Below are 22,921 nucleotides of genomic sequence, written 5' to 3' on the forward strand. Positions count from 1 at the left end.
GTCTAAGGCTTTAGACAGGGACTGGTGCTTATGTTGGACTTTTGGGATGGGATCACTCTGGCAAAGTTTATAGCCTTATGTCTTTCCGAGGACCTCTCCTCTGAATCCACTTCCTTCCTTGCGCCTATGACACCCTGCACAACCACATTCAACACACTTCTCAAAATCCACTAACCCATCTGTCCTGGGTGCCCAATTGTAGCTCTTCATTTTGCCACCACTGAAAGAATTTCAGCCCTCATTAATCAACACCTCTAACCAGTTGCCTGATATCTAGCCTTCCACATCAAAGATACCAACCACTTCCTTCACCAACTCTTTGCCATCCTGACCCCTTTACCTCCTGTATTCCTACTTGTCACTGTTGATATAACTTCCCTATACACCAACAAAGCTCTTGCTCCTGGTCTTATTGCTATTGAACACTACCTCTTCCAGTGTCCTCCAGACTCCAAGCCCACTACCTCATTCCTCATACACCTTACTAACTATATCCTAATACACAACTATTTCCCCTTTGTAGGGAAGGTATACAGCCTAATCTACAGCACAGCCATGGACACCCACTTGGCACTGTCCTGTGCCAACCTCTTTATGGCCCATCTAGACGAAACCTTCCTAGCCCCCCAAAACCCCAAACCCCTGTCTGGATCAGGTTTCATTGATGATATGTTCGTGGTCTGGACTCATGGCCAGTGTGTGTGTGTAGTGTATACCTGTCCCTTTTTCCCCCTTAGGTAAGTCTTTCCGCTCCCGGGATTGGAATGACTCCTTACCCTCTCCCTTAAAACCCACATCCTTTCGTCTTTCCCTCTCCTTCCCTCTTTCCTGATGAAGCAACCGTGGGTTGCGTAAGCTTGAATTTTGTGTGTGTGTTTGTGTTTGTTAGTGTATCTATCAACATACCAACGCTTTTGTTTGGTAAGTTACATCATCTTTGATTTTAGATATAAAAATGACTTCAGAATGTTTAATTGTGTGAGACCACTTGTGCAAAATCCATGTGCTGATTTGAAATTCTAGATCTACATATTTTATTGTTAGCATCACTTCTACATAATCCATCATCGATTGTATCAATACTCATTGTGATATACTGTGAAAATTTGAACAATTGTGACAGCTGTGATAAATTCGTATTGTTATCATCAATTGTAGGCTTAAACTTATTTGTGTTCTTTTAAAATTTTTGAGAATATTACACTTACTTCTCTAATTTCATTGTATAATTAAGTGAGAAATAGGTTCTTTTTGAGAATTTTTGTACACATAAAAAGCTATATTTTTGAAAATTTCCTCAGTTGCCCTTGTAAGCATTGTGGGTAACTTAGTTCATAGCAAGTCAGCATTTTTGATTCACAGTTACTTCCAAACAATAGATCTTGTATTTCATTATATATCAATGCTAATAAACAAATATTTTTTTAGAATTTTCAGAAGTTACCATTGTCCTGTATATAATCTAATTTTTAATAAATCGGTATTCACGATATAGTAACTGTCGCAGATACTGTAATTAACAAATTGTGTTACATCAAGAATTCCTTCAAAAGCGGTATATAGTGTCTACATATATGATAAATTAGCTCTATTTTTGAGTTTGTTAATGACTATAATTATCCTCAAAAAGTTTTAGGAAACTAGTAATTTTTACCAAAAGTTTTTCTGTTGCCTTAATAGAAATTTCTTTTTGTGTATTTGCTTTGGTTCTTATAGGGAACTAGTAATTTTTTAGCTCAAACACACAAAAAGATAGGAGGCTAAGTTTAAAGTTCTTTATTCACTGCTTGCCATATGTTGCACCAGCGACAATGCAGCCCCACTGTGAATGCTGATCTCAGGCAGGGGATGGACTGGTTGATGTTTGTAAGCGGCTTGGAATCGCTCTGACTACTGTCAAATAGTTAGCAACTGCTGCAAATTGGTGTGTTCAAAGAGCTCCTGAGAGTCATGTTTCCATGGTACTGGTACTAAAGGTAGTTACCTCAAGTACAGTCCTCTCCTGTGGATACTATTTCCTCCACGGGAAGTATGGGATCTGACATTAACATCCACTTGACTGCAAGTGGCATGTCAATGGTAGACCTAGGCATCCTGTACAAAGTAGATGGGGACCAGGGAGACTCAGGTTGTTATACAGATACCTCTGACAAACAAGTTTGAGGTGCTATCTTTCACTGAAACTGAAACTGAACCAATGGGACTCACTACTCCTGTTTTGGAGAAACCTGCTTTCTCCCGTGTCCAAAGGAAGCAAACACAAAAGGGTAGGGCTATTAATCATTGACAGTTCAAATTACAGTGAATAATGGTACCCCATATGGAAATGGCATCAAAGGGTGCAAAAGAACACTAGGTGCACCAGTGGTACACATGGGTGCCTCATTCAAAATGTTGAAGAGGCTATTCTGGCAGTCACTGAGGAAACAGGATACATACAACTGCAGATTGTGGTGTGTATTGTCTGTCATCTGGGTTCAGAGGTCATATCTGGATCACTCCAGAGACTGGCAGAGAAGGTTGAGAAGACCAGCCTTGTGCATGAAGTTTCAACAAAATTAATGAGTTGCAGCATTTTCCCCGGATCCAATTGTGGCCCCCTGGTTCTGAGTCGACTGGAAGGACTGAAGTAGAGACTTCCAAAGTTGTGTGACAAGCTAGGCTGTGACTTCCTGGACTTGCATCATGGGCTGGAGACCTATAGAGACCCCCTAAATTGGTAAGGTGTGCACAACACACGACAGGCAGTAACCCAGTTAGCTAACAGTGGGTGGATTAAGTGACTTTCCATCCAATCCAGATAATGACAGCTTTAGGAGACCCAAGAATGTAGGCGTTAGACTCAAGAGAATGGCAAGTATTAAAATTCTCGTACATAACTGCCGAAGAATTAGCCAAAAGTGCCAGAATTTTAGCTGCTCCTGAAAAGCACAGCATCTCACATAATACTAGGTACAGAAAGTTGTTTTAAGCCTGAGATTGAAATCAGAGAGATTTTTGGGAAAATATTAAGTGTATAATGAAAGGATAGGCTAATGGGAAATGGAGGTGATGTATTTGTTGCAGTATACAAGAAACAAAAAAAAACTGAAGCAGCATGTGAGATTATTTGGGCAAGACTCAGTATCGTGGTAAGCATAAAATAGTAATTGGATCCTACTATTGCCCACCAGACTCATCTCCTAATGTAAGCAAAGACTTTCGAGAAAATCGCAGTTCAATTGTACATAAGCTCCCCAATCATATCATAATCTTTGATGGAAACTTCAATTATCCAACAATCAATTGGGAAAATTACAGTTTTGTTATTGGCGGACACGACAACATTACTAAATGCCATCTCTGAAAAGTAAATAGAACAGGTAGTTCTGAACCCCACTCATGATTCAATTATATTAGATCTAATGGTAACAAACAGACCTGACCTCTCTGAGGAAGTCAATGTTGAAACTGGTGATCTTTCACAAAATGTAAAGAAGTTCTAGTCATATGTAAAGGCTGTTGTGGCAACAAAGTTAGTGTCCAGTCACTAGGAAATCAGACAGGAATGAAATTGAGGGTAACAAAGCAAATCTGAAATACTTAACTCTGTTTTCAAATGTTCCCTTACAAAGGAAAACACAGGATAATTGCCTCAATTCAATCCTTAACCACTGAAAAGGAGAGTGAAATAAGTGTTAGTGTCCATGGTGTTGCAAAACAGCTGAATCGTGGCTGATTAGGCCCTCTGTTAACTATAACCTCTCGTAGATCCCTCAAACAAATACCCATTCCCAGTAGTAGAAAGAAAGCACAGGTCACACCCATTTACAAGATGGGCAGTAGAAGTTATCTACAAAACTATCTTAGAATATCCCTGATGTTGATTTGTTGCAGAATCTTAAGATATATTCTGACCTCAAACATAATGAGGTATCTTGTACAGAATGACCTCCTCCTAGCATGTATTCCAATAACATCGATCATGTGGAACCCAACTCACGCTTTTTTCATATGGCACACTGAAAACTTTAGATCAAGATGTTCAGGTAGATGCAGTACATCTTGATTCCCAAAAAGCATTTGAATCACTGCCATATCTGCAGTTATTATGAAAAGTATGACGATATGGAGCACCGAGCCGAATTTGTGCCTAGACTGAGGATTTTTTGATAGAGAAGATGCAGCATTTTATCTTGGATGGAGACTCATCATCAGATGTAGAAGTAATCTGGGTGTGGCCCAGGGAAACGTGTTGGGACCCTTACTCTTCATGATGCACACTAATAATCTTGTGGTCAGACTTTATGCAGATAATTCAGTTATCTACAACAAAGTACTGTCTGAAAGAAGCTGCATAAATATTCAGCACATATCTATATAAGATTTCTAAGTTGTGCAAAGATTGACAACTTACTTTAAATGTTCAGAAATGTAAAACTGTTCACCTCACAAACGAAAGAAATGTAGTGTCCTACGGCTGTAATATCAATGGGTCACAATTGGAATAGGCCAACTCAAACAAATACCTGGGTGTAATGGTTTGTAGGGATATGAAATGAAATGATCACTTAGTCTCAGACAGGGATAAAGCAGATGGCAGGTTTATTGGTAAAATACTTGGGAAGTGCAATCAGTCTACAAAGGTGACTGCTTACAAATCGCTCAAGTGGCCCATTCCAAAATATTGCTCAAGTGTGTGGAACCCGTACCAACTTGGATTAACAGGGATATTGAATGTATACAGAAAAGACCAGTACATATGGTCACAGATTTGGTTGACCCAAGGGAGAGTGTCACAGAAATGCTGAAGAAACTAAACTGGTAGGCTCTTGGAGAAGAAATCCTAATAACTGATACAGTGGGATGCACCCTCTGTCATGAACTTCAAGTGGTTTGTGGAGTATATATGTAGATGTAGACATAGATGTACATTATCATCTATCATGATATCCTGAAATGAGGCACTTCCCACCTAAGACCATTTCCATCCCCCTACAGTGGTTCTCCATCACCCACCCAACCGCTCCAAGATCCTAGTCTACGACTAAGCCACTCAAAGTCTCAACTCCTTGCCACAGGGATATCCTTGTGGAAGACCCAGGTGTAAGATCTGCCCAACCCACCCACCCAGCACTTCCAATTCCAGTCCTGTCACAAGCTTAGTCGACCCAATTAGATGCTAGGCAACATGTGAATGCAGACATGTCGTACACCATCTCTGCGGAAATCATTGCACAGCTTTTTATATTGGTATGACTCAATCAGCCATCCACCAGAATTAATAGCCACCACCAACTTGTGGTCAAGAGCAAAGTGGACCTTCCTATGGCACATCATGCAGTTGAACAAAACATGCTTGATTTCAATGGCTGCTTCACAAATCAGGTCATCTGGAACCTCCCTTCCACCACCAGCTTTTCTGAACTGTGCAGATGGGAGCTCTCATGGCCAGAACCTATGGTAATCTTCTGTTCCCACACCCTACACCCAGCAGTGTCTGCCCCCTCTGTCCTATCACCTCCATCCAGTTTCCATCCCCTCACAGTTATTGTGCACCTCTCTCTACCGATGCACCCCCTTCTTTGTTCCTCTCCTTTCCCACTAATGTGTCTATAATAATTCAGTGGCTCCATCTTTTTGAAAAACTTACTTTTAAAAAGGCCTGGTGAAAACATTGAAAAAAACAAGGGCTGACCATACAGTGATCTCATGAACGTACAAGCTGTGGCTCTCAGAGCGGCAGTTTCCCACTGCAGAGCATGTGGCTGGTGGTTGCTACGGGGCTGTGACAAGCAGCTAGCCTTGGAAAAACCTGAGCGGACGTTTGGCAGGGGCACATATGGCTGCGTTTGCACACTTGGAGAAATTTATATGCCAGAGAAAAATTGATTAAAAACAAAACTAAGTGCGACACAGAGGTGGGAGTTGGCACTCATGGACAGAAAAATATGTAAAGCTAAATCATCAGGATGCACCACAAAAATATATAATATTTTAAAGGTTATTGTTGTCTTAAAAATTGTAAATTTATGAAAGTTCAAAGGCTAATATCTCAGCAATGCTTTGGCCAATAAACATAAACAAAGTTTCTACGGATGTGGATAGTAGAGCTGCATCAAGCAATAGCTGATTTAGCATAATCTGTACAATTTTTGAATGATAGATTGGAATATGTGATTTGACTGAGATAAACTGTGTTTTTGTTAATAAATAAATTTAAAGAGACAAAACTAGCGGCAGCATTCTACAATTTAAAGAGATAGATGATTAGTTAAATATGTCTTTTTATTTTTTTATTTATATTAAGTATCAAAAATCCGGGAAAAGCAATATCATGCCACAAGAACATTATTTGTGTAAAAACAGCAGCTGATACAAAAAATTGTACTTTAGATTGTTATTACCTGGAAAATTTCTGTATTTTTCAATGTATCATTAGTGTTTTGGTGTTTAGTTTTAGAATATTCATAAATCTTTTTGTCAAAATTGTTTTGAGTTATGCAGTTGTTTCGGGGATGGATAGGGTGGCCATTATTGAGACAGTTGAGTTTGAGCAATGCTAAGAGCTGGATATGCCACCCATCTGGGGGTAGTATTGGTTTGGTAGCCACGTTCGGGGACACGTATACATGTAGCGACGTTCGAAAATTATCACGTTGAGCACAATAGTGGATTAGGACAGCAGACAACAGTGTATTTTGTGAACTGTGAACAGATTGTCAAGTGTCATGATCGTGACATATGAATTTTATAGCAAACTGTTGTAGCATCAGTTATTAACAGCTGCCATTACGTAAAAGCCCCTCAGACTGCATTTCAAATGTTTAGTGATTATATTGAAGACTTTAGTGGAAAAACAGAAATAAACCACTTGTTAAAATTATAAATCAATGTGAGTGACTAAATATTTTTAAATTTCACTGCAATACCTGCCTGCATTGTTTTTATATATTTCAGCCTGAAAATTGAGTTTACGACAGGTGTAAGCTGGCACCCTATGACGAAAAACATAGCCAAACATTCAGACTAGCCACATCTCTGGGCCGTTCAATTAAGCTGAGTGTTGAGTATAACAAATATATAGATGGGGGCTTGAGCCAAATTATTCAACTACAGTGCGAAGTGCCCAGTACCTTCGTAATCTGCTACACTGAATTATCATCCTCCTCCTCATCATCATCATCATCATCAACAACAACAACAACAACAACAACAACATTGGTTTTCCACAACAGGTGCCCACATGTGGTTTATGAGCCCTCTCTACTTGTGTCTGAACATTTACCATTCTTCCCTCAGGACTGTATCCTCCTCCTGCAGACTTCTTCCAACCGCATCTTTGTGTAGCCATCCATTGTATTGCTCTCCTTCCCTTGTCCATTCATTTGGCATGACTGAACAATCTCAAATGGGCTCTTGTCACGTTTACTTTCAAGGATATGTACACCCGCACTTTTTTCCTTTTTTTTTCATTTCTTACCTTTTAATTCCTAGTTTTCTGGATCATAGCCTGTAAGAAACTTCATTTCTGTGATGAACAGTGTGTTGTTGACTGACTGTTGTACATGTTTCTAGGGCATATGTTATTGTGGAGATAAAGTATGACTGAAGGAGAGGTAGATGTTGTTGTTAAGAGGACTTTTTCGTTCCAGTGTAGATTCCAAATGTGGTGGCAGAACTGAGTTGATTTTGGAGTTTGGTTGGTTGGTTGGTTTGGGGAAGGAGACCAGACAGCGAGGTCATCGGTCTCATCGGATTAGGGAAGGACGGGGAAGGAAGTCGGCCGTGCCCTTTGAAAGGAACCATCCCGGCATTTGCCTGGAGCGATTTAGGGAAATCACGGAAAACCTAAATCAGGATGGCCGGACGCGGGATTGAACCGTCGTCCTCCCGAATGCGAGTCCAGTGTCTAACCACTGCGCCACCTCGCTCGGTTTTTGGAGTTTGCTTATGGATGTCATGCTTTATCCTGTTACTGCTTGAAATGATGCACCCAAGATAATTTTACAGGTCTTCTGTTTCCCGGTGCGTTCATTCCAGCCTTACTTTTCCTTTATAGTTCTGCCTGTTGACTGACACTGCAACCATTCTTTATTTATTTATTGTTAATCCCTGTGTTGTTGTATGGTCATTCAAGGGGCATCCTCTCCCAGACTTCTTTCTCTATATTTCTCTGTTACTTTGTATTACTACATCATCTGCAAATGCAAATGATTTAATGTCTTTATTGCTATCTTGCTTCATTTCGTTCATAACTTCTTCCAAGGAGTGATAAAATGTAATTTGAAAAGGGCATAGCCTTGTTGAACTCCTTCAGATATTTGGAACCAATCGTAATTACTATTTCTTATCTGTATGCAACTGTAGCAACCTTCATAAGACATTGTAACTACCAGACTTAGTCTTATGGGCAAATTTTTCTTTCTTATGCTCTTCCAAATGGTCTTTCTTGGGACACTATTAAACACTTTCTCACAATCTAAAATCTGAAAACATATGTGTTAAGTCCTTGCCTTCTCCCAGTGTTTTTCTAGCAGCATTCTGTTTGATTCTGGAAATTATTTGTGCAGATAATCTCTTATTATCAGCATTCATATGTAGACCACATGATGTGAGTTGCAACCATGTGAAGGTGTATGCATCAGTCACTCCCATGTGTGATTGCCCCAGACTGTTGAGTAATTCCTGAATCCCTGTTTCAGAATGTTTCAGCCATAGTTTGTCATTTCACTCAAAGAGTGACACGCACATCACATTACTGCATGTGATGGTATGCTCAATTGCATAGTTGAGGCTACAGTCTAAACTGTCCCCTGCCACCTAATTCACACTACAAGATCTTCACAATCCAGTCAGCTACCCTATTCTTAACCTTACTGATGCCAACTACTGCTCTCAGCTGTTCTAATTTTGACTGTGCTAGTACCAGATAAGCTTTCAGGTTTAAGGTTAATGCTCCTTCTTTCAAAAAAAAAAAAAAAAAAAAAAAAAAAAAAAAAAAAAAAAAAAAAAAAAAAAAAAAAAAACCATTCAAACTGGTTGCTTCACAGCATCCAACCTGAAAATGAAAAATGTGTAGGCAGTCTTCAATGTGTTAACTATTTCTCACTACCCCGAGGTGTTTTCCACACTTGTCCATTGTTATGTTGTTATGGTTTCAGGGCACAGGCAAAGGCAGGTTTGGGGCTGGGGACTAACAGAGATTGAGACTAGGAGGATTATTGTTCAGCACAGCATATAATTACATTAGAATTCTTTTAGAACTTCATTTTTCACAATTTTACTACAAATTTTTTTTTTATTTTCAGTGCTGAAATCTTGTGAACATGTAGGTAGGGTATGTAAATTTTGTTATATTTTGTTAAATTTTGTTATATTGACCTACTAAGAGTCTGAGGTAATAGGCACCAAAATTCTCTAACAGTTATAAAGTATCAGTATGTTTTATTGTAACTGCATGATTACAAGCTGTAAGAATTCCTCATTTACTTTAACGGTTGAGAAATAATAGTTATTTCTATGTCAGAATGGAGCAAAATGTCCTAGCTATAACCAGAAAGAGCAGTATTAATTTAAATACAAGTGACAAAGTTGATGCCTTGTAAAACTGAAAAATCTTCCCTATTACAAAAGGAGTGCTCTGTGAGACATCATGTCTACAAATTAATTATTACAATTAAACTTAATTGGATGGTAAGTTCCTCTTCTGTCACATAACTGCTATAAGGCATTAGGTCTTAACATAACATGAACACAGAGGGAACAATGACTTTTTACTAGTCTTCTTCAACTTGACATTTAATTTATTATGCCAGGAAAAACTCCAATAGGAAACTAATAAAATAAATTCAATATATGTTGGTTGTTGTACATCACCTGCACTTTTCCCCTAGTAACCAATGTGATTAATTTATAAAAAGACATTGTTCCAAATTACTACACAAGAAGGAAGAGAGACAATAGTAACCTCACAAAAGGTAATTAATATGGTTCAAAATTCAGATTTAGTGAGGAATCAGTGATTGTATGATAGTTACAACATATGTGAAAACTCATAAGTAAACTTTCATGTGCCATTCATAAATGGAACCAAATAAATAACATCCAACCATACAAATTTTGTAATTTCAAGTTTAATGGGATACAGTATATATTTTCAGTTACCTTTCCAAAACTGCTTCTTGCTGTTTCAAATCCCTGAATCTGTAACCTTTTTTTTGCAAGATCCAAGGGGTAGACTAATGTCTTTGCACAAATTCCAGCCAGGGAACCACAGATCAAAGACTCATACAAGCAAATCTGTGTACTCCTGTTAGTGTCTCGTCCTGCACCTGTGAAATTATATTAATTGCCAGTTAAAAATTATGAAGAGAAGGGGTACTGTGCACACACAGATGAACAATGTATAACATCAATAAAAACCAACTGTAGAAATAAATATGGAAAATCAATAAAAACCAACTGTAGAAATAAATATGGAAAATCAAGAAGAATAAGCTCATGTTATGAAGGTAGAGTTTTAAATTATCATCACTGTTGTTTAAATTTTATGCCAAAGATGTATTCTAAACCCACAGTTATACTCACCAAGCCACTATACAGTGCCTGACAAAGCATTCATTATATATCAATTTCTTTTATTTCCATCTATGATCACAAAACTTCTGGTCCTTGTATTATATCACTGTCTTTCTCCATACTTACACAGAATGAGGGAAAAATGACTATATGTACATCTCTCTACGTAACATATTCTCTTTTATTTTACTTCATCATTTGGGCCTATGGCTGATTTTCCTGCAGTCTGAACAAACATATAGAATAGGTTCTCCACCATGTTGCCAGTAACAGAGGTCCCTCTGGGAAATGGATGGCAAGTTTGATAGGAAGATTAATGTGTGCTCAGTACGTGTGGTAGGAGATCTTTCCAAGATATTGAACTGACACTGCTGATGATTTCTCAATGCACTGAGTATAATCAACTGCAAATCATATCTCGTGTCAACATGGATCATGTCTACTGCCTAAGTTTGTGAGCCGTATTTGATCCCTTTATATGGATAGCTGAAGCGATCAAAATAGCTTACCTCACAGAGAGAGTGAAAGCATGACTCATTTGCAACACCATGCCCGGATATGGGTTTAGTCCCTAGTTAGGAGCTAAGTAGGGGGCATAAATCAAAGGCTCAAACAATTTTGTGATGAATTCAAATGAAGATTTCCTTACCTCTGCTATCAGGCAGAACACTGAATGTCCCCCTTCATTTGGTCAGGTATGAACTACACAGCAGGAAAAGATTACTTGGGTAGCATTTGAGGCAGGGGAAACCCTCCACAGACTTCATGATGAATTACATTTCTGGAGGCTAAAGATGTAACATACCTTTGGAAAAGTATTGTACATCATACTTTTGGTACATATATGCCAATCAACATTATGAGATGTGGAAAAGATTTGCTGTGGATCAACACCATATTAAAAAAGCTGTTGTGCAAACAAAGAGTGCTTCATCAAATATTTAAGCAAACAAGTGCTGAATGAAGCCAAAATAAATATAAAACAAACAATGAAAAAAGTGTACCTATATTATGAAAAGGACAGTTGCTGCTGACCACATAGCAGAGATGAGAGATGCTTGAGTTGCAGATAGCCACACCAAAAAGACTGTCAGAAAGTGAGCTTTCAACCAACAAAGTCTTCGTTGAAAATAGACAACATACACAAACACACTCAAGCAAACACAACTCATGCACACATGACCACGGTCTCTGGCAGCTGAAGCCAGACTACGAGCAGCAGCGCATGATGTGACAGTCAGCGGGGGTGATGTGGCTAAAGGTAAGGAGGGTGGGGCCTGGGGGAGCAGAAGGCATAGCAGGTTAGGGGTGGGGTACAGTAAAGTGCTGCTTGTTGAAGCATTCAGGGGTGAGGCAGAGAGAGGGTAGGGCAGCTAGTTGCAGTCGGGAGGTTCACCTGAGGGTGACCGGGGGAGGGGGGGGGGGGGGGGGGGAGAAGTAAAAAGACTGAGGGTGCATTGGTAGAATAGAGGGCTGTGTAGTGTGGAATGGGAACATGGAAGGGACTAGATGGGTAAGGACGATGACTAATGAGGTTGAGGCCAGGAGGCTTACATGAATGTAGGATATACTGTAGGGAGAGTTCCCACCTGCGCAGTTCAGAAAAACTGCTGTTTGTGAGAAGGATCCAAATGACACAGGCTGTGAAGCAGACACTGAAATGAAGAATGTCATATTGGGTGGCATGCTCAGCAACAGGGTGGTCCAGCTTTTGCTTGGCCACAGTTTGTCAGTCGCCATTCACGCGGAGAGACAGTTTGTTGATTGTCACACCCATATAGAAGACAGCACAGTGATTGCAGCTTAGCTTGTAGAGCATATGACTTGTTTCACAGGTAGCCCTGCCTTTGAAGGTATAGGTGAAGTTTGTGACTGGATTGGAGGAGGGGGTATGGGAGGCTATATGGGACAGGTCCTGCATTTAGCTCTATAACAGGATGTGAGCCATGAGATAAGGGGTTGGGGCAGGGTTGTGTAAAATGTATGAGGATATTGTGTAGTTTCAGTGGGAGGTGGAATACCACTGTGGGAGAGGTGGGAAGGACAGTGGGTAGGACATTGCTCATTTCAGGGCACAATGAGAGGTAAGCAAATGTCTGGTGGAGAATGTAATTCAGTTGCTTCAGTCCTGCGTGAACTGAGTCATGAGGGGAATGCTCCTCTATGGCCAGACAGTGGGACTTTGGTAGGCAGTGGGTGACTGGAAAGAAAATCACGGGAGATCTGCTTTTGTACAAGATTGTGAGAGTAATTACGCTATGTGAAGGCCTCAGTGGGACCTTCAGTATATCTGGAGAGGGATCAGTTTTCACTACAGATGCAAGGGTCACAGATACCTAGGCTGTATGGAAGGGATTTCTTAATATGGAGTGGGTGTCAGCTGTCAAAGTGGAGGTATTGCTGGCAGTTGGTAGGTTTGATATGGACAGAGGTACTGATCCAGCCATCCTGCATTTTCCATGTTTAGTGAAAAATGTGTCAATTAATTCAGGCACAAAATTTTAATGATGTGTAATGAAAAATCCAAATAAGATTTTGTCTCACATGAAGTCAGTAAACAGATCAAAATGATCTATTCTGTCACTCAAAGTATCATACTGGTACTGAATGGGATAATGACAGGGAGGAGGCCAATTTACAGTATCTGCTCTTTTGAAATTGTTTCACTGTGGTTCCTTCTTTCAATCATCACCTGAACACCAAACTGAAGAATAACCCACAAACAACATTAGAATAGAAAATTAATTAAAACTGCTCAACACAGGGAAGGTAACAGGACTTAATGAAATCCTGAACAATGTTTATATATTATGAGCAAGAACTTCTTCACCTAATAATAGTAATTTATCACAGATCACTGAAGCAACAAAGGATTGCTAGCAACTGTAAAAGATGTAGGTCATTCCTGTATTCAAAACAGATCGCCATATGTTAATCTGTTTTAGGATTATAAAACACATTGTAAGCATTGTCAGTTGCCTGAGACTGCAGTCATGTGTGCAAGATGCGTATGCGTGATTCCGTGTGTGTGTGTGTGTGTGTGTGTGTGTGTGTGTGTGTGTGTGTGTGTGTATGTGTGTGTGTGTGTGTGTGTGTGTGTATTGTTGACAAAGATCTTAATGACTGAAAGCTATAATTGTGAGAATCTTTCTGTTGTGCCTATCTGTGACTCAGCATCTCCGCTATATGGTGAGTAGCAACTTTCCTTCTCTAATATTAAAACAGGTTTTAAGTTATTTTGGACACTGGATATCTCCTCTATATGAATGAATGTAGATTCTGCAGGGATGCTATATTTCTTTACTTCCAGCAGCATTAGATACAGTTCCACACTATTACTAAAAGAATGGAATACAAGGTTACAAAATATTGGACTGACTGTAAGTGGTTGTGAATTTCCTTGCACACAGAAATGAACATATAGTTCTGAATGGGTAAAATTATTAGATGTAAAAGTAATTTTGTGAGTGTCCCAAGTGTATATGAGAGGGCCTAATCCATTAGAGGACAGTGGAAGCTCCATGAGGCTGTCTGTAAATGATGCTGTTGTATGTATGACAGTTGCAATACCAGTAAACTTTTATGTTTTCTTTCTAACTCTTTCTTCATTTCTGTAATCCATGCTAGTTCTGATTTCTTTTTCTCAGAAATACGAGAAAATTTGTTACATTAATCTGTTCTCATTCATTCAGTATAGGTGGTCCAAAGAAAATTAATCTTCTCTCATTATTTTTCTAATAGTCACACTTTTGAGGATCTCTATTTTGTCTAGCTTATAGCTCATCACTACACTTTTACATGCATAAAAACATTCTGGTCTTAGTATTGTGATATAGTGTTACAGTTTTTTTTGCTAGATATACGTTTCTTGTTGTAGATAATTTTTGTCAAACTATATGCTCTTTCCAATGGAAAATCCAGGATGGAAAGGATAGATTGTTACTCACCATATATCGGAGATGCTGAGTCACAGACAGGCACAACAAAAAGGGTGCAGTTGGTATGATAGATGGAGAGCAGTGGGGAGAGGGGGTGAAAGAGGAGAAAAGTAAAAAGACTCTGAGTGCATTGGTGGAATAGGAGGCTGTGTAGTGCTGGAGTGGGAACAACAAGGAAGATAGGTGGGTGAAGGACAATGACTAACAAAGGTTGAGGCCAGTGTGTGCGAGCTGCATTTACGTAAATATATATGTGTGTATGTGTGTGTGTGTGTGTGTGTGTGTGTGTGTGTGTGTGTGTGTTTTCTAATTCAGAAGATGGTCTTTTGGCCAAAAGCTTACATGTTTAGCATTCTTTTTGGTGTGCCTATCTGTGACTTGGCATCTCCACTACATGGTTACATCCTTTTCATAATATTGTCATATGCTCTTTCCATTTTATTGATTCTTATAACTATTGCAAATTTTTCTAGAACAGTCTGGTATATGGGTTCTCCAAGATACATACATTTACTAATTTATTCGATTTTACCTATTTGTGTTTCTATGTATTTTGGTGCATTTTTATATTTATCATTTTTTTTTCTTTCAGTTGAAATTTTAAAGCAGTGTGGTCATAGTTCAGTCATAATTGGGAGTCAAAGTTAAGTCTGAGATTTTGAAAATTAGATTAAAAATTGATACTGTAATAAACCCTATTCAGATGTCAAATAGTTTTAATGAATTCTTCTTAAATGCATTGAGACTGGATGTAGATACAGCAGCCTACCAAGACAAGGTATATTTCACAATCTTGGAAAACAACCCAAACACATCTTTTAAACAGTTTGAAACAAAAAAAAAGATCATCCAAAAAGATGCGGAAAATGAAATTTTGTCTTTAAAAAGCAAAATCTTGTCTTTGGGGGGGGGGGGGGGGGGGGATGAAATATCCACATCTGTAATAAAGGGAGTGTATAATATCATTTCAAAGCTACTGTCAGTTATCATAAACCAATCTTTTGAGTAGGGATACTTCAAAAATGTATTAAAATGTCCAGAGATAAAATCACTATTCACAATGGGATCAACAGAAGATATGGGGAATTACTGCTCTATCTCTCTTTACTGATACTTTCTAAAGTTTTTGGAAACATTGCAGCAAAACAAATTAACAAATTTCTTACTGTAAATGACAAAATTTTTAAAAATTAGTTCAGATTCCAACAAGGAAAAAGCACTGTAAATATAATCAATAAGTTTACTCCTCATTAGGTAATGGTTGCAAGGTCACAGGAAGATTCTCTGATCTGACAGTAGCTTTCAGTTCAGTGAACCACTCCTTACTTCTATGCAGATTACATATATACGGAATTAGAGACAATGATTTACAGTGGTTCACCTCTTACTTAATAGATAGGAAACAAAGAGTAATTATAACCTTAAATTCAAGAAATTACTCCTCAAGCTGGAAAACAATTGGGCAAGGAGTCCTGCACGGTTTGATATTGGGTCTCTAATTGTTCCTTTTCTATTCAAATGACCTGCCTCTCGCTACTGATGCTCATTCTAGTTTTATCTGCTGCAATACATCACTTCTGATTATCTATCTATCTAGCTAGCTAGCTAAGTCCTGTTCTAGTCACTACTTTTCCAAAAGCTTTATTTGAGCAACTGGTTCTCCCAGATGTCCTGAAACTATTGCAAAGCAGTCTGCAAAAGCTGGGCAGTTTCCCTTAATACCATTTCATTTCCTTCCAGAATTTTTGGTTCAATTATTTTATAGTTTTTCCGGTCAATCTGAATGCCATCATCAAAAAGTGGCCAATGAAATGATTCCACTGGATGTTTAGTATGTTTCAAAATGATCAAAAATTTTCGTTTCAGTGTTGGCCACTCATAAAACAAAACTAACTAAATTAAATAATTAAAATAATTAAAATTTAGAAATTTTAATTAGATATGTTGGAAATACTTGACAGCACACTGTGTACAGCTTATTTTTCAGAAAAGGTATTTCAGAAATCAGTTTTTTGACACTTGGATGTATGTGACCTGAAAATTTCTGTAATTTCTATTGTAATAAAAGTTTTAATTTTTCAAAATTATTAATGGTGATGAGGTACTTTGCAAAAATTCAAATTATTACGAAGTTTATCGTATAGTTATCAAAAACACATTTTTAATATATCATGGTTTTGAAGATTTTCCTTCTAAACCTAATAAACCAAATTACCTTCTGGGTTGTGTTTTGTTCCTTAAAAGTGAAATTGGGAAAAAATCAAAAAGTATTTATTGCATTATTCTGAACCCTCTATATACCTACCAAATTTTGTCAAGATCATTTATTTACACTTGGAATTTTCCCTTGCAAGTTGGAATGACACATAACCCTGACTTTCAGCATCATACTATACATTCAAATGAAATATTTCTTCATTTGGGTAAAGCTGATGAAAAGGGAGCTGGATGTAAATATTTTACATTTTAATACATGACCAATAAGTGGCCATTGTGAAGGAACCACAGACAAAACCAAGACAACTATTTTAACTGATGAAATTTCACTTTGATTAAATAAGGGAAAGAAAAGAAACTATACAGGTTCATATTTACTGAGAGCTGTACTTTAGTTTGATAAATACGATTTGCAGGTGATATAATTTGATACTCATTGAATTTACAGAACACATCATGTTGGAATGCCATACAGTTTTGAATCATTCAGTGCATTCACCAATACTATTGTGGCAACACTGACATGCCATAACATTTGTGGCGTGCAAAAACTCTTTGGGCCAAGGCGGCCATTATGTTCTGTCTGTGTAATACTTTTGATGTGTAATGATGTATATCTGAAGTATGACAATAAATGTGCTCATTGTTTTAACAAGTGGATCAACGGGTTGTTATTTATAACAATAAGGACCCAAACACCCACATTGGTGACCCCGACGACAGTTTGTGATGCTCTTCCCATGTTCTACCTGAGTTCAATAACAATAACAATCGTGTGTGTACGAGTGAACCGCCTGTATCGTCATGTGGCCTATGCAATGAGGTGTACCGCCGTACGATTTCTATGGTCAGAATCCGCCCATGCCACCCACCTGCACTACACATGGACTCTATACACCGAACATTTTGAGGCCCTCCGACCTGCGAGTGGATTGCAGTGCCACAACACTCACAGACAACGCGTATGTACCGCCCGCCATCTTGCCTCAAGATCGTTCTTTTGAACATACAGGATAAAGTGCGAAAAGAGATCAGGACATTCCACCGCTAACGGTCGCACACTCAGGGGTGTGCAACCCCCCCCCCCCCCCCCCCCCCCCCCCCCTCAGAACTTTGCACCAACTTTCAGAGCAGTGCCGCGCAGCGAATCGATTCCACGCCTGGCTACACACTGCCTCAATTTTCTGATCGAATTGAACAGTGTATAGTGAATGTGATCTCTCCTAGTACCTTGCCCACTTTTGCTAGACATCAGACAGCAATAACGACCGATCCGAGGGGTGTAACAGTTTACGGGCCTCCGGGCCTCCTCCCCTGCCCCCCCCCCCCCCCCCACCCTCCTGGCAGAAGCCATATTGACTACTCCCACACCTGTGACTCTTACACACCCAGTGATCATGGATTCCAAACCAACTAAGTTACATAAATTGCCGACTTTTGTAAAAACGCAGCCCAACATATGGTTCACATTAGTCGACTCTATTTTCGCCGCCGCAGGCATTGACTAAGAAGAATCATGCTTCGTGTGTTTGGGGGGACATTCGCACAACCATTTGGATTTGATTAGCGACATTGTGAACAGCCCACCGCCTTCACCAAAATATACGAATGCGAAAAGACTCATTTGTGAAAGACTTTCTCGAGCTCCGGACAAGATTATTCATCATATCAGTCACAAAAACACCTGCACGACCTCACTCCTTTGGGACTATGGCAATGACTCCGTGCTCTTGCACCTGTTGATTTGCTACCCGATACGGTGTTATGGTCGATGTGGCTTGTCAAAATGCCGGAAGCATTACAACTACAGCTCCTGCCTCTCACCAACAGCTCCTTGGACGAGAATCTTTTGGTCGTGGATCGAGCTTTCAGGATTATTAACAGGCGAGCGCACAGCATGAAGAGTGGGGGTAGCGACCTCAACAGCGCGCCACCGCCCCTTCCCCCTCTAGGATGCGGGCGAGCTAGCTTCCTCAGCGCTCACTCTACGACAATGGTGACATCTGTCCACCATCGTGGGGAACCAGATACAGCCTCCACGACATCCACCATGACAACCGACACCGCACTGCAGCGCTCCACAACGGACACAGCTGACACCAGGAGCTCTACATCACCCTCGCCTAACGCAGCCTGGCCGCTGTGTTGGTTCCACAACAACTTCGGTGACACAGCCAGGAAATGTCGCAGCCCTTGCGCGGTGGGAAACACAGTTCGCGAGGCGCCATAGGTGCAGTGTCTCATGCACAGGAAAAAAGACGCCTTACAGCAGTAACAGCATCTAACACGGTAAGTGCCGACGGTTGTCTATTCACTCTTGACCTCGTCTCAGGAACTAAATTCCTCATTGACAGTGGTGCTGATACAAGTGTAATACCACCAGTTCTCACACCTACCATGTTAACTTCCTCGCCCAGACTGTTATGCGCGGCTAATGACTCTCATATCAAAGTGTTAGGTACGGCACCTTTAACACTCAAACTGTCAAAAGACTTGAAGTTTTCGTGGACTTTTCATGTGGCACAAGTGACTTGTCCGGTCTTAGGCATTGGTTTTCTGCAACACCACAAATTTTCACTAGACATTCCTCGAAGTACATTAGTCCACCAACCTTCACAAAAGACTATCGCCCTTACGGCCACTGCGTCTGTATCACTCATTCGGTCAACAAACATTGACATTTCACTATTGCAGACCGAATGTGCTCTTCTTACGGCCAAGTTAACTAGTAAAAGTTGCGACTTGCTACTACAATGACAAAAAATCAGTGAACTCAAGCAAACGCAGGCCAAGCTCACCTCCCTTATCGAGCATACCGAACAGACATTACAGAGCATGAAATCCGAACTCACCTCACTTCGAGGTATTCGCTCTTCACACAAACCGGCATGTGCTCAAATCATTGACCCATTGCACGAGTGTTTGAATGCTAAAGACACACCCCGCATGTGTAGCATGTTATCAATCACGAGCTGCGCATGTCACAAACTCAATACTACTGAGGGCCCTCTAGTCAGACACCAACCGCGACGCCTGAATCCACACAAACTCAAAGTGGCGAAAGCAATCATCTTGGACCTATTAAAAGCAGGCATTGTACACCCATCCTCCAGTGACTGGTCATCACCGATTCATCTCACACCGAAGAAGGATGGTTCCTACAGACTCTGTGGCGACTATAGGCATTTCAATGACTGCACAATCATGAACAATTATCCAGTACCGAACATACAGGACTTCGCTTCTCAGTTGGCAGGCACTAAAATTTTCAGTGTGGTAGACTGTGAGAAAGCGTATCACCAAATACCAATGTACGAACAAGATATCCCTAAAACGGCCATTACCACATCCTTCAGCCTCTTCGAATACGTTTACATGCCTTACGGATTGAAAAACGCCATCCAAACCTGGCAGAGTTTCTTAGATACAGTGTTACGACCCCTGCCTTTCTGCTACATGTACCTGGACAACATTTTTACCTTTTCTTCGTCTCAGGAGGAACACGAGCTTCACATCCGGGTACTGTTTGACACTTTACAATCCCACGGTGTGATCGTCAACAAAGACAAATGCAAACTGAGACAGAATTCTGTTGTTTTTCTGGGACACACAGTTTCAGCCGATGGTATCCGGCCCACACAAGAGAAAATAGACATTGTCAAACAGCTGCCGATACCAGAAACATATCATGAACTCCGCCGGTTCTTAGGAATGATCAATTTTTTCTGCCGCCACATTCCAAGAGCCGCCGAACTACAGGTCCCCCTCACAGACAAACTGCGCAGGCCGCAAATGTCAGGCGACAGGCACATGCCGCGGACAGAGGTCACGCATCCGTCTTTCAAAGAACTCAAAACCGCACTCGCGGAAGCCATCACGCATGCCCATCCACACCCGGATGCAACACTTTCGCTCACCATGGATGCTAGCGAAATATCTATCCGCGCAGTACTTCAAAAACACAGAGGAGAGGTGGTGCAACCTCTTAAGTTCTTTTCAAAAAAACTTTCTCCCTCTCACTGCAAATGGTCCGCTTTTGACAGAGAGCTCTTAGCTGTCTACGAAGCCATTAGATATTTCCGCAAAGACGTCGAGGGATGCCCCCTTACGATCTTTACAGACCACAAACCTCTCGCCGAAGCACTCACAAACCTTCCAGCCGACCCACCTCCTAGGAGGTTCCGTTATTTCGACCTCATTTCACAAAGCACTACTAATGTACAATATGTTCGAGGATCTGACAACATATCCGATGATTATTTCTCCTGGATATCGGGCATATCTTCCTCAGTTGACTTCGACGCTCTTGCTTGAGCACAAACAAATGATGACCCCTTGGTGAGCCTTTTATCTCACAATAATCACTCTCTGTGCCTGGCGTGCAAGACGATCCCTGGCACACGCTCGGAACTATGGGGTGACACTTCCACTGGCGTGCCACGCCCCCTCCTCTTTGCGTCACTAGGTGTTTGACGCACTGCACAGTCTCACCCACCCGAGCATTCGTGCAACTACGCCCATCATCGCCGAGTGTTTCGTATGGCCTTCACTTCGTAAAGACTGTCGCGACTGGTGTGACACTTGTATTTTGTGCCAGCGGTCCAAAGTTGGACATCACTGCACACCCCTCCTCAGGCGTCTTTCGCTCTCCTTCTGGCGGACTCCACCACATCCACATCGACATTGTCGGCCCCCTTCCCCAGGTGGATGGTTACCGATACTTGCTTACTTTTATCGACTGAACAACTAGATGGCTGCATTCGCACAACAGTCTACCACCCCCAATCAAACGGCTTAGTGGAACGATGGCACCGCACATTAAAGATAGCACTAATGTGCCACGAGGAACAGTGGTTACACGCCTCCCTGTGGGTACTGCTAGGCCTCCGTTCTGTATATAAAGATGACCTGCAGTGCTAGGGGGCCGAACTGCTCTATGGCGAGCCGTTGACCCTACCAGCTGAGTTTGTCGAGCCTTCACCACTCCAAGATACCATCGAATACCCCATGCTAATTGAGAACATATGACAGACAATACGAGCGCAGAGAGCACCTGCTCCGAAAGCACACACTCCACCTAAAACATTCATGCACCAGCGGTTAGCCAAGTGTGAATCTCTGATGCTTAGGGACGATACAGTGCGTGCTGCCCTGCAACCTCTATACACAGGCCCTTACAGGGTACTTAGGCACTCGTCGAATACATTCGACATCTGTATCAAAGGCAAACCCTCGACAGTGTCAGTGTCTCAACTCAAGCCGGCGTGGGTCACTGCAGACGACAACACCTCCAGTGACCCGACGCCACCGACCACGACGGACGATGACCTCCACACCGCTGCCTTCTCAAGGGATGACACGTTGGCCACGCCCGCTTTCCCAATGCCGGGAACCCTCACTGGGCAGAGTCCGGGGTCCACGCCCCCTTCACCACACCCTCTCCTGCTACGCCCGTCATACACTTCTCACCCGACATTCAACAACCCACTACCGTCTCCATCAACGACTCACACTTTTCACCGTCTGACATCTGTATAACTACCACAAATGTTTCTTTCTCCCTTAGTAATCCATGCTCCCTCCCCCCCTCCCGCACTCTGCCGACGATGACACCTTCCAACTTTCTGTTCTCCACTCCTCAATGATCCCCAATTCCTTAGATCCTTCCGTCATTCAATCTTTCATTGATGCCACGGGGACACTGTATGTGTTGTACCCCGTGTCTCCATCTATTCGCCCCACCCCCTCTGTCACCTCACGAACCGGTCACTGCATATTCCCACCAGTGTGGCACCGTAATTACATTTTTCCATCCAGAAGGGCTCGAACCCTGGCCCCGCCCCGCCCATTCCCTTCCGGACGAAGACGGCGCAACACCTGCACCTCCCCCAACAACAGCCAGAGCCTCGAGCTCCACACGGCAGTGGGGTGGGGGGGGGGGGGGGGGGGGGGGGGGGGCAGGGGCGGCTCTGTGGCAACACTGACGTGCCATAACATCTCAGGTGCACAAAAACTCTTTGGGCCAACGCGGCCATTATGTTCTGTCTATGTGATACTTTCGATGTGTAATGACGTATATCTGAAGTGTGACAATAAATGTGCTCATTGTTTTAACAAGTGGATCAACGGGTTGTTATTTATAATGATAAGGACCCAAACACCCACACTATCATCAGAAGTAAATGAGGCTTAGTTTTCTTCCCGGA

General features: G+C 41.3%; 1 protein-coding gene across 3 annotated transcripts in view; it reads right to left on the minus strand.

Annotated features, from left to right (window-relative positions):
• LOC126474156 (mitochondrial thiamine pyrophosphate carrier-like) overlaps positions 1-22,921 on the minus strand; it is a 72,583-nt gene that overhangs the window by 17,298 nt on the left and 32,364 nt on the right. For all 3 annotated transcript variants that reach the window (XM_050101612.1, XM_050101614.1, XM_050101613.1), the window contains exon 6: positions 10,147-10,313. In XM_050101612.1, the coding sequence (XP_049957569.1) occupies positions 10,147-10,313 (167 nt within the window). The remainder of the gene's footprint in view (positions 1-10,146; positions 10,314-22,921) is intronic.

The sequence above is a fragment of the Schistocerca serialis genome, chromosome 4 (assembly GCF_023864345.2).
Source record: "Schistocerca serialis cubense isolate TAMUIC-IGC-003099 chromosome 4, iqSchSeri2.2, whole genome shotgun sequence".
In the NCBI taxonomy this organism is placed as follows: domain Eukaryota; kingdom Metazoa; phylum Arthropoda; class Insecta; order Orthoptera; family Acrididae; genus Schistocerca; species Schistocerca serialis.